Source organism: Balaenoptera ricei, chromosome 21 (assembly GCF_028023285.1).
Source record: "Balaenoptera ricei isolate mBalRic1 chromosome 21, mBalRic1.hap2, whole genome shotgun sequence".
NCBI lineage: Eukaryota > Metazoa > Chordata > Mammalia > Artiodactyla > Balaenopteridae > Balaenoptera > Balaenoptera ricei.
Window position 1 is genome coordinate 6,928,568 of NC_082659.1, and position 13,174 is coordinate 6,941,741.

At 44.8% G+C, this 13,174-nt stretch overlaps 1 protein-coding gene across 5 annotated transcripts in view; it reads right to left on the minus strand.

The window, feature by feature from the left end:
* Positions 1-13,174, minus strand: part of MCPH1 (microcephalin 1) — a 297,872-nt gene that overhangs the window by 240,249 nt on the left and 44,449 nt on the right. For all 5 annotated transcript variants that reach the window (XM_059909407.1, XM_059909402.1, XM_059909404.1 and 2 more), the window contains exon 9: positions 10,381-10,490. In XM_059909407.1, the coding sequence (XP_059765390.1) occupies positions 10,381-10,490 (110 nt within the window). The remainder of the gene's footprint in view (positions 1-10,380; positions 10,491-13,174) is intronic.

The window sequence follows — 13,174 nt, forward strand, 5'->3', positions numbered from 1 at the left end:
ATGAAGGGGAAAGGGGCTGGGGAGAGGGTAGCTCCAAGGAGCTCACACAGGCTCAACCTGGGACTACCCACCTGAAAAAATGACAACCCGCCGAATGACGGGAGAATCTGAGTCCGTGGGGCGCGTGGAGGGAGAAGGGACATACGGAGCATCCAGGAGGGCAGGGGCAGATGGCTGGCCTGAGCCTGGCTCTCATCCCCTGCCCGTCTCCAGTAGGCAGACAAGGACGGGCTTCAGGGCTCGACCCCTGCCGTGTGGCCTTTGAAAGAAACTTGCTCTAATTGCTCAGGTCCGGTGAAGGGCAGAAGTTCCTTCACCATATACTCTCAATATACCCTAAACTCACCAAGTCTGGCCCTTAGGAAATAAGAGGGGTAGATTTTGGGGAAAACATGCAACTTCATGGGATGTCCAGGCTAGAGCTTTTACTTTGAGACAAAGACACACTTTGTGTACACCTGAAACTAACACAACATTGTTAATCAGCTATGCTCCAATATAAAAATAAGAAAGAAAGAAAGAAAGAAAGAAAGAAAGAAAGAAAGAAAGAAAGAAAGAAAGAGAGGGAGGAAGGAAGGAAGGAAAGGAAAGAAAAGAAAAGAAAAAAGAAAGAAAAGGCACCCCCCGCCCCGGCCCTGGTCCTTCGGGCTCCCACCACAGCCGCAGCCTCCGCCGTGGTTTTTGATTCCTAGTTTCCCATCCTTTGTCCCACCTTTGTGTTCAAACTTCACCCGAGGAGCTGGAGGAACATGGTAAAAAATACCAGAAACAAAGAAAAAAGCTGCAATCTGATCAATGCTGAGAAAGATTTCAGAGCCTTTTTAAAAATGAACAGAATTAGATTTTAACTCGTGAATTTATTCAGAAGTAAAAAGCAGAAGACATTTCTGCAGAAAAATAAGATAGCATAAATTCAAAAAGAACAGTTTTTGAAACTAAAGTCACTGATGATGAAGACCAGAGAAAGGACCCCCCCAGACCAGGCTGCCCCGTTTCACAGCCATTGTACGTTACACTGACTCACCATTGATAGATGAACTAAATCTGAACTCCTATCCAAAAGCCACAAAGGCATATGCCAAAATCTATTTGAAATGCCTCCTATTTTATTTTCTAACAGTCTGTAATAATGCCTCATTGATTCTGAGTTGTGGTTTCATCTGTCATTCTTCCACTTAACTCCTTTCCATCTGAATAATGCTGTTTTCATTTCTTTTTTTTTAACTGCTAATATCCCATAATTCATATTCTTAAGTATTATTTGGAAAGCAATAACTTTGAACCCGAGTCGAGAGAGCTGAAGAGACTTAAGGAAAGAAGTAATAAATATCTGGTGATTGGAGAGGACAGCGCCGCTCCTACAGAGAAGACAGGAAAAGCCTGCTCGGGAAAACCACCCACGTTTAAAGTGAGCTCCAGCTCTGCGGACAAATGGGTGCAGCCCTGCGTCTCCCTATGTGTGCGTCCTGGCGTAGCCTAGCAACATCTCAGACGCAGCCCTGGGTCCCTTGTCGCAACATCCCTCTGACGTCAGTGGAAAGAAGCCGTGAGATCGGAGGGCCCCCTCCCGCCTCCTCCCCGGGGCCCGCTCTTTGGCCGGGTCCTCGGGCTGCGCGGTTCCTTCCCCGGGGCGCGTCCAGCCATAACAAAGCTCGGAGGACCAGGAGGGCTTCTCTTCCCAGGGCTGTCTCAAGTGAGAGGAGGCTTTTTTCCAGAAACCTCCCAGCAAGACTTCCCTTCGCATCTCACTGGGCCGAAGTGAGTCATATTCCCAAACCAGCTGCTGCTAAGAGAAGCAGAGCGACCACGGGTAGTGGCCGGGCGGTCCGAGAAGAGAGCGGGTGTGAGCCGGGGGGCAGTGGCCGGGCGGTCCGAGGAGAGAGCGGGTGTGAGCCGGGGAGCCGGGCGAGGGCCGAGGGCCTGTAACCGACTCGCCGGCAGGAATGGCCCGCGCCGCAGCTCGGTGAAGAATGAGTATTTACACGGGGAGGGCGGCGGGGGGGGCGGAGGTGGACCCGGGACTGCACCCGTGTCTTTCTCTTCCTTCTCTTCGGTTCCTTTACTCCCAAAGAAGCCGTTCTGTTGGGTTTTTTTTAAAGTTTCACGCTTGCTACTTCGGCAAGTTACTGTTTTGCTTGAGGTTGTGCATATGTTTTTGAAAGATTATTTGGGATGCGGACCCGTTTTGAACTCTTTATTGACTTTGTTGCAATGTTGCTCCTGTTGTATGTTTTCGGGTTTTTGGCCGCGAGGCAGGTGGGATCTCAGGTCCCCGACCGGGGATGGGACCGGTACCCCCTGCATTGGAAGGCGAAGTCTTAACCGCTGGACCTCCAGGGAAGCCCCCATTGGTTTTGCATATTTTACAGAGATGAATTTGATATTTCTAAGCTAGGTTACCGTGGTTTACTATCGCTTGGCTAACATCCCCCAAAGGTCCTACTTAGCAAGCTAGACCTTAGGAACCGGCAGCTGTGACTGTTCACATTTGGAAGGTGCATCTCAAACTGGCCCAGCCTGCCCAGTGACGGCCGGCAGATGGTAACAGGATTTCTGGCAGTTTCCTCTCTCGGCCTCGTGACCTCCGCAGGGGGTGGGGGGCTCTACCCTGGCCCCTACCTTGACGTGGCCCAAGATGACCGCGGGCGCCCAGGAGAATGGCCTCAGCGCCAGCCCAGTGGCCCTCACACCAACCACCTCCCGTACGGGACACATCTGAGGGTTTCTGAAGCACACACCTTAGACCACACACAACGGCAGCCACGGGGCACGGAAAATACAGTAAAGAAAAGGTGCTGCCGCTTGAAGATGCTCTTTGAATGTTTTCTCTATAAATATTTTCTTCTCATACACAACAAGAAGAAAACAACACGCTAACAAAGCCAAAAGCAGTTGCTACACCACCATGAGGCCGCGGGTTTCCGGGGCTTCGGAGTCACATCTAGGGGCGGGAGCGACACCTGTCATAACGAACACATTTTCCCACGCCCCCATTGCCAGCTTTGGGCGCGCTTTGCCAGAAACGGTTCATCCAAGGGATGGCAGATCCTTGAAACACCCGTGCTAGAAATCTAGAATGCCTGCAGTCTCTGCCAGCTCATCTCTCTAATTATCTGTCTTCAAAGGCCCCCCCAGGAGACAGGCCCCATCGGCAGGGGAGGCAGGAGGTGTCTGAACACTGGGGAGTTATTTCCGTGGAATTTACAGAGGGTGTCATCCTCCAGGAAGTGTGCCAATTCCCCCGAGTAGTAACAACATGCTCGTGCGGAATTGTCAAGAAACAAAATAAATATCACCTGTCATGTGGATGAGTCACTGCTATTTCAACTTGAAAGTTAAACTTAAAAACAAAGCGGCCTACCAGATTATACGCTTCCAGCCAAGCACACTATCTAATGGCAAAGAGCCAAAGTCCTGGAATTACTGCAGACTGTAAAAGCACACTCATGAAATCGTGGAGTCTCCAGTAGAGCTGTGAAGTGCTCATTCAGGGACCTTTTCGAGGAGAGGAGACACTAGGGAAAAGAACACAAAACGTGGCTCAGATACCCGACTTCTTTATTCCGGAAGGCTTCCGTCTCCCCAGACCTCCTGGTCCCTGCCCCCAGACAGCCCACCCAGGCTGGACCTGCGCTCGAGCCCTCACGTCCGCCCTACGGCCCAGCATATCTTCTTGCGCCCCTGTGGCCTCTCTTCTACCTTCTCTTGGCTGCAAGCTTCCTTCTTCGGAGAAGGCCGACCCGGATAAGCTGTGATTCCAAACCTACTGCCCTCCCAAGAAGGGCTCGCTCGAGGTTCTCTCCAGCACCTCCGCGTGATGGCGAGATGGAAAGCTCTTTCTGGAAGAGGTCTCGGTGCTTGAGGAACGGCCACTATGAGTAGCAACAGTGAGCACGTTATGTACACCTCACGCAGGTCTCCTAGGAGAGCCCGGGTATTTTCAGACAGTTGTAATGGTACCAGAAGAGAGAGGGAAGCAAATCGCCAGAGCAGGGATCGGGGACTGGGAAACGCACACCGCCTGCCTCCGGGTGAGGTGACGGGGGTTGATTTCACGCTAAAGACGTAAAGAGACGAGGCTCCACCTAACCCTGTAACACAGGTTCTCACCTGGGAGGAGGATCGTCATGTCTGAACCATGTGGGGGGCTTCTCAAAAATGCACCCCAGCTCTCCCTCCCCCCCATGCCCTGAGGTGCTGTTTTGGCCCGCGCATGACTGTGGTCAGTGAATCCAGGAAGAGACATAGTTTGGGCCATACTGGAACTTTGAGGGCCATTCTCATTACAGACACGTGCCAGTCTCTGGGGGGGCTAGGGAAGCGGGTGGCAGAGTGACCCCCCCCAGTCTGCTTTGAGTCCGTATGTGGATGTCATCTTCACCCACATTTGTGCTGGAAAACAGAGCTAACTTTTGTTGAGTGCCCATGAATATCAGGGATCTATCGTCCTCAACTCTTTGCAGGTTTTGACTCATTTAATTAGCACAAACCCTTTGAGATTGGCACTATTATTATGCCTGTTTAATATAAAAGGAAGCAGAGGCACAGAAATACTAATTTACTTGTTCAATGTGACAGAACCACCACATAGTGGAGTCTGGCTCAGGAATCAACGCTTGTGGCAACAATGTCCTGCAATGGAAACCTTCCTTCTTTCACTAATACGAGGCCATTTCACAAGTTTAGGAAGAATATTCAAAAAGAAATGAGGTATATACTATGATGATTACAACATCACTGTGTGATGGTTAGAAGCACCAGAAAGGGTGTAAGATATGAACTCAAAAAGCAGAAGGGAAATTCGTGCAGCCCTTATTCACTCAGCAAATATTTACTAAACACCAATTTTGTGTGTTATACTGTATTACGATGAGTATTAAAAGATTAAAGCTTGTGTCCTAGGGGGCTCATATCCTAGTAAAAATGTGAGAACAAGCAATTATTGGAACATATGAAAACCGTTATTCATCATTTGTTTTCTACTCTGTTTAAGAAACTTGGATATTTAAGCACTTGATCTAGTGTGTAGTGTCTTCTTTTTTTTTATTTTTAAAACCACGGTCAAAATAAGCTTACTTGTACAAATTGAAGTATTTGGCCCTTCATGTCTGTCTAAGCCTCCAAGCTTGTGAGAGCCACCTGGACACTTCCTGTGCTCTGACCCAGAGTTCACCCTATGACGGGCAGTCCTGCTTGGCAGAGAGGGCCCCAAAGCAAGATTTAAAACCACAGCCACTAAGGAAAGCTGGGTTTTCTTGTCCAGTGGATGACTTACCTTAAAAGAAAAATTTGGGGGCTTCCCTGGTGGCGCAGTGGTTAAGAATCTGCCTGCCAATGCAGGGGACACGGGTTCGAGCCCTGGTCTGAGAAGATCCCACATGCCGTGGAGCAACTAAGCCCGTGTGCCGCAACTACTGGGCCTGCGCTCTAGAGCCTGCAAGCCACAACTACTGAGCTCATGTGCCACAACTACTGAGCCCACGAGCCACAACTACTGAAGCCTGTGTGCCTAGAGCCCGTGCTCCGCAGCAAGAGAAGCCACTGCAGTGAGAAGCCCGTGCACCACAATGAAGAGTAGCCCCCTCTCGCCGCAACTAGAGAAAGCCCGCGCACAGCGACGAAGACCCAATGCAGCCAAAAATTAATTAATTAATTAATTAATTTTTAAAAAAAGAAGAAAAATTTTGTTAATGATAATAATATTTGAACAACAATAACACGAATAACAGAAGTAGTAGAATAAACACTTTGTAGTAGAAAAACCCCACATTTTCATATGCGTTCACCGTATCACTAGCATTAATGTTATATTTACCTTCTTCAGGTTCTATGTCTGACAATATTAAACAAGCAACAAACAAGACAGGCTATGATCTGTCATAAAATTTTATATTTCTCCCTGTGAAAAGATGGCAGAAATAGATTTCCTTGTCAATGACCCATGTATTGTAAGCTAAGATTATGGAGGTGATGATATTGCTTAACTGGAGTCTCAAAATAAAAAAGGTTCAATGAATTTATAAGCATATGTTTAAAGTAATAAGTCTAAAAAAGATAGTTTCCCACTGATGTACAAAATGACTCTTCCCACTAAAAGTGGGTACTAAACCAAATCATCTCTAATGGAAATTATAGCTCTGAGATTTTGTAATTCTTTATTGAATTATATCTGTTTTCCCTCTTTAAGAGATGGTTAGTGTGTCTTTTGCAACCAATGACTTGCACGTTCATCTGAAAAATTCTGCTGACTTGGTCTCTCATTGTTCTTTTCTCAGAGAAGGATTTATCCCATCTCTAATTAGAGAAAAAAACCCTTTTTTAATGGCCATTAAAATTCACCCGTTATTTCCAGGAAGGATCGACTAAGTAGTTCAGAACAACCTCCCCATCGTGAACAGTTAGTAAAGCTGGACGGACACAAACCCACGATTCGGAGACACTGCTGAGCTGATAAGACAGTGAATCACAGGAGGAAGAGAAACCCTCAGGTGAGCAAGGGGAGAGCTGGCCTCACAGAGAGAGAGGCTCAGCCTCAGATCATCTCAGTTCCTGGTAGGAAGACATGCCAAAAATAATAAAGCATATTAGAGGAACGTACGACAGAAAACTAAGAGAAACAACAGATAATAAAGACAGAAACTAAGGGATCCAGAAAATGGAGTTACCCGGTTTAGATTTCAAAATAAATATGCTAATTATGCATAAAGAAATAAAAGACAAAATTAATAATTTTGGCAGAAAGCTAGAAATTTTTAAAAATCCAAATAGAATAACGAAAACTGAAAAATACAATAATGAAGTTTTCAAATGCAATATATAGGTTTACCATAAGAGTACACCTATAATATAAAGAGGGAGAGGTGAAAGGGAAATCAGCAGAAAATACCCAGAACGAAATGAGATAAAAAAGGAGAGAAATATAGAAATATAGAAAAATCATGAGGCATGGGATACAGAAGGCTCAGGTAACACATGTGAGTGAATTTCCAGAAGTGGAAGAAAGAGAAATGAGACTTCTCCAAAGCAGATGGAAGACCTGAAGACCTGCGACCCTGCATCAGGCTGACGACAAAAGCAACACTCGGGCAGAGCTGCAGCAAAACTACAGAAAACCAAGAATGAGAAGAGTTCACCCAGAACCTGCTGGGGCTGATTTCAGCATCTTTTTTGGATGCACCAGCATCCTTCCCAGGCCACACCTTCTACCCAGGCTGTGGTCCCTACCCACAGGCTGCCCGCTTTCCACGCTGCACTGTTACACAGCACAGAACTTAGGATTCACAGTTTCACAGGCCTGCTCTCCAGGGCTGCCCAGAAAGGACATTACCCGTAGGTGCTACGTCAAGTTTAAGATTAAAAAGATCACGAGGGTCCTGGGACACATCCGCTTCAAACCGTTTTCATAATGACGGAAACAGCATGGACGCCAGCTCCCATGTGAAAATGTAAAAATGCGATCCTATACTCTAGACCCAAGAGTTCTCCATTTCAGTAGAGGCATGTGCTTTAATAATTAGCTGACGAAAGATATTTCCTGTAAAGTTGCTTTACTCAACATTAAAATCCAATTACAAGATATCTTTTAGGAAATGTCAACAATTGCTGTGCTTGATGGAATCTAATCCCTTATATATACTTATACATAAAAACATGACTATGTTAAAAAGTCTGAAATTTCAGTTTAACACAGGTTGTCTTGAAATCTAATAAGGAACAAAAGCAAGCAGGTAAGACCTCAGTTTTGGTAGGGAAAAAAGGGAATGACTGGATACTATCATAACCCTCAAGACTAACATTATACTTGTAAGTTACAGATCAGAGACCTGTATTTAATTCACCAATTCACAATCCTTGTGCAGCTCCATAGTAGACTTTTAATACCAGTCAATTAAACTTAGTGTTTTTGCTGACTTGCTATAACATAACAATATAAACTCCACTCCCCACACCCATACTCCAAGATCTCAAACTGCCAGGAAGCTATATCTTTAAAATTTTAAATTGCATTTTAAGAAATTTCTATTGTCCTTTGTTTTAACCTGTGCAATGATAAACCATGACCGTTCATCTCTATATTGGTATCTAAATTTAAAAACGCTTATCCCATAAGCAAACAAATCAGGATTTTAAGTCTTTGTCTTTGTTTTTTACAAGTCTAAACAATAAAATCCGTTTATATGAGACGTGTTTAGAAACAAACAGAACTTCTTCCAGGATAAATTACTTGTTTGAACTATGCTGGACAAAGTCCCTAAGGCACAAAAGTGGTTTCCAAACTTTGCTTCATGTTAGAATTAGCTCAGGAGTTTTAAAAAATCCTAGTGCCCAACATGCACCCCATAGTAATGACATCAGGCTGTCTGGGGGTATGAGCCAGGAATCTTGACAAAATTCAGATCCCCAGGTGATTGCAATGTGGGGCAACATTGGGGGCCACTGCCCTCAGGCATGACGAGTTCTTGATTCATCAGAGAAAAGGCTGTGCAGTGAATGGGGATAAGAAATGGATTAGGAAGAAGGCCACGTGGAAGACAGTAGATCCAGGTTCTGTTCCTTCTGCCCTGAGGGAGACGTGGTACCCACAGTGAATTTTCTGCCCTCTCTGAGTACTGGTTTCCTTCCTGTGAAGAAGGAGATTCTACTCCATGTGGGGCTTTCACAGCTCATTGCTGTGATGTAAGCATCGCCTGGGAAATGCCAACTCAGAGGGTCTCAAGTAGGACCAGAGAATCTGCACATTTAAAAAGTCCTCCAGGGGCAGAAGACCTAAATACACATTTCTCCAAAGAAGACACACAGATGGCCAACAGGCACATGAAAAGATGCTCAACATCACTAGTTATTAGAGAAATGCAAATCAAAACTACAATGAGGTATCACCTCATACTGGTCAGAATGGCCATTATCAAAAAGTCCACAAATAATAAATGCTGGAGAGGGTGTGGAGAAAAGGGAACACTCCTACACTGTTGGTAGGAATGTAAACTGGTGCAGTTATTATGGAAAACAGTATGGAGGTTCCTCAAAAACTAAAAATAGAGTTACCATTCCTGGGCATATATCCAGAGAAAACTCTAATTCGAAAAGATACATGCACCCCAATGTTCACAGCAGCACTATTTACAATAGCCAAGATATGGAAGCAACCTGAATGTCCGTCAATAGATGAATGGATAAAGAAGATGTGGTACATATATACAATGGAATATTACTCAGCCATAAAAAAGAATGAAATGCCATTTGCAGCAACACAGATGGACCTAGAGATTGTCATACTAAATGAAGTCAGACAGAGACAGACAAATATCATACGATATCACTTATATGTAGAATCTAAAACATGAATGTGGAATCATGTGGAATCTAAAACATGTGGAATCTAAAACACAAATGAATTTATTTACAAAACGCAGACTCACAGACGTAGAAAACACACTTATGGTTACCAAAGGGGAAGGAGGGGTGGTGAGAGGCACATTAGGAGTTTGGGAAAAAAAAGTCCTCCGGGCGATTCTTTCACACCGAACCAGCAGTGACCACTCCCTTCAGCACTGATGGAACACCTCCGAAGGAGCAGGACATAGATAGTACCGCACACTTCATAAGTATCAGTGGAATGAATGCCAAACAGGTTTTTTCCCTAATTTTTCCAAAGGAAAAACATTAAGTGGCCACGCTGCAACTAGGAAGAAGACTGGAACACAGGACAACAAAACCTAAATGCAGCCGCAGGGCACCAGCTCTCTACCGAGGTCACCCACGGGGCAGGTACAAAAGCTGTACCAAGATCATGAGTGGCTAATTCAAAAGTTCAGCAATGAGAGTAGATGCTGAAGAATCAACAAATGTAAAGTCCTCCCCACATTATCCGAGTAAGCCTCCAGTGCAATGAGAGCACCACACAGCCTCAGAGAAAGAGCCGGGTTCCGAGGCTGCAGCCACAAAGGAGTGGGTGCCCAAGCCTCAGTACAAAAACCTTTCCCTCCGATGGCTTCGGGTCAAACCATGATTAGCTCACAAATGGAAGATGGTTGGGTTCTTCACCTCCTACCTAGTGACTGTTTATTCAGATTATAGAACAACAGCAATTGCTGGCACGACCAACCTTCCCTGCTCGAGGGAAGCTGGTGGCATTTTTACAAGCGAGAAATGCCCTGGCAAAGGGGCAAGAGGAGGCCTGCTCCACCAATAGTAACTCTCTGCCCTGAATGTGACCAACGTTCTTGGTTTTATTGTTGGAGTTTCCCAACATCCACCCATAATCAATTTTTTAAAATCAAATACAAGCTGGGCAGAGGAGTTTATGTTTCATTAACCCAGAGCAGTACATCATGATGCCTCAGCATCGGAAAGCTTAAAACAATATTTTCACACACCAACCTTCTGGCCTTTCTCTCTCTTCCTTGATTCCTCACGAGGTCTGATGAGATCCTTGAAGCCTTCCCATGAGCCATCCAAAACATCATGCCTTGTTGGTCCTCTTTTAACACCTAAAACCCAAGTGGGTTGAAGATTAGTTAGAACTCTACATGGACTGAATACTAACGCAACTTAAGCTGAATGAAAAACTTTTAATTAATTTACTTATGCATTCTGGTAATAAGAAAGTATAGCCTTTTAAAATAAACATTGCATACTCCTTGCTTGTTGAGATCTAGTTAGAACATTCAGTTTATTCCACTCCAGTATCCCAAGCAATTCACTAACTCAAGGGTCAGAAACAACTGTGCCTGTCACATGAAAATGTACTAGTTTGACAGAAACCCATGCATCCAATGAATGATGCAAAATGATGCCTATACCTCATGCACTATTCAAACTCCAATTCTTAGGTTTTTACGTAATGATCAAAACCCAGCTTCTCAGAGAAGGCAGTTCTGTGTTAGAGGAAATAAGTAACCTTAGCTTTGGGGGTGAGTCTGAGTTACTCCAGCCAACAGTCTTCAGTACAAAGTTTCAGGTTACAATCTACAAATGACAGGTGATGATTTTACTCCCCACAAACTTCCACCTTAGACCAACCTCTTGTCATGAAGACACACAAACCAAAAAGAAGATATTCATCACGTGAAATTCGGTTTTGTCAGATGCTAAACGGTGTAGAAACCCTAAGTAGCCAACGATGGAGTGTGAAATGTTTGATTCATTCACTGCTACTACTTTTATGTTGTGCTCCCTATTCTCATTCTTTCCTCCCCAAATAGTTTGCCTGATGTCTGACTTAGTCGATACTTTGAAGAAGGACTAAGCGTACCAGCCACCACTTACACGGTCTCGGTAGGATAATTCGCACCTTGACACGAAGGGCACACAGCAGCCTCGGGGATGCTCAGGTCCCAGCCACTGCCATGCCACACACCCACCTTCCACGCCATCCCCCTCTGTCACTGATGGGCTTATCAACAAATATCTAGTGCTCAGGGGCTGCCCACCAGAGATGCGAAGATACACAAATACTGTCCCCGCCCTTAGGGAGCTCACAACCCAACACAAAATGTAGACATAGAGAAATGAACATGAGACAAGGCTAAAATGATTTAAGAGCCTTTGGGAATTAAAAATCATATAACATGAGAGTGACTGTTGTGCAGGTATTTCCATAAAATAGGATGCTCTGATAAAACAGATATAATTAAGTTTGGAGGATCTGATTTGAAACTTTTAACTCTTCTTTCAAAAATGGGGTTTTAGCTCAGTGAAAACAAAATGCAGAACAACAGTTGTTAAGTATTTCATTGAATTCAAACTAGTTATCTTCAACTTGGTCCCCCAAAATGTTTTAAGGTCAGGTTCTGACCCACCTATAAACCCCAATACTGGATTCCTTCGGAGGCTTGAACCAGTCACATGCAGACCCCACCATCTCCCCAGCAACCTCATATGTTTCCCTGTGTTTCACTTCCCTCCCAGTCCTATTTCAGTCCCAGGTGACTGGCCAACCCCGGCGATGGCTGCAGCTAGCTAAATAGAGACCTTATTTGGAGTGGATGGGTTAGTAGGCCACGTAAAAGGGCATTCTGCATACAACAGTTTGTGCTAAGATCTAGCTGCCACGTAAAAGGTCATTCTGCATACAACAGTTTGTGGTAAGATCTAGCTGCCACGTAAAAGGGCATTCTGCATACAACAGTTTGTGCTAAGATCTAGCTATGCTAAGTTTCCCACTTATACTCATTTTGCCTCAGTCCTAGCTGAGAACAATGAAATAGGCTGTAAAGCATTTTGTAGACATAAAGATCCAGAGTACGCACTATAGCCATTTAAAACTTAAGACAGACTGACATTGCTAATGACGTGTTTTCACAATCACGCAGTCACAAAATGATATAAGCAAATGATTCCTTATGTGGTTACGTTAAAACAGCATTTCACAACAGCTACAGTCATTGACTAACACGTTCTCTTTAAGGATGTCATCAGTAAACCCAAAGCAGCTGAGAGTGCCAAGGAAGGCGAGAACAGGCAGATCACTGAGCAAACACTGACCCCCATCTTCCTGGCTCTCTGCCTTGTGGAGACTCTTGCTATGGTTGCTCCTTAAGTGGGTTGTCATCGCCTCAAAGGTGATTTCACCATAGCCCATGAAGTCATCCTTTACTGAAGGGTCCTAGTTCAATGTCCCTTGCTAAGACCTCCCACCTGAGGTGCAACTTGATAAACCCAACCACCTAACGGACATCTATCATGAATGCCCCTGAGACATTTCAGTTGACGTGCCACGGTCCACCCTGTAGCTGTTCTTCCTTCAACATATCCCAGGGTGATGAGGGTTATCAACCATCCAGGACCAAAGTCATAAATGCTAGACTCTTCTCTCCCCTCATTTTCATTCTTCATTATATAAGTGATTCACTGCCTCCATTTTCAAAAAATGATCAAATACAGAGAGAAAAGAACTTCACAACCCCAGGCTGTTTATCACTGTTATGTTGCCTGAATTTTCACCATTTAGAAATTTGTCTGGGTCATCAATATCATCAAATACTGATACATCAAGGTGAGAAAGTGAACTCACTCGCCTCTCAGAGTGAATTAGTTAAATCACTACCTTCCCTCACCCAATGGAAATGAGCAGGATTAAGAGATACTTTTGATACTAAGGGAAGATCTCTCTGGAGGCAGAAGCAGGCGAAGGCAGCATGAGAACATATGGTTGAGAAAACCATTAAATTTA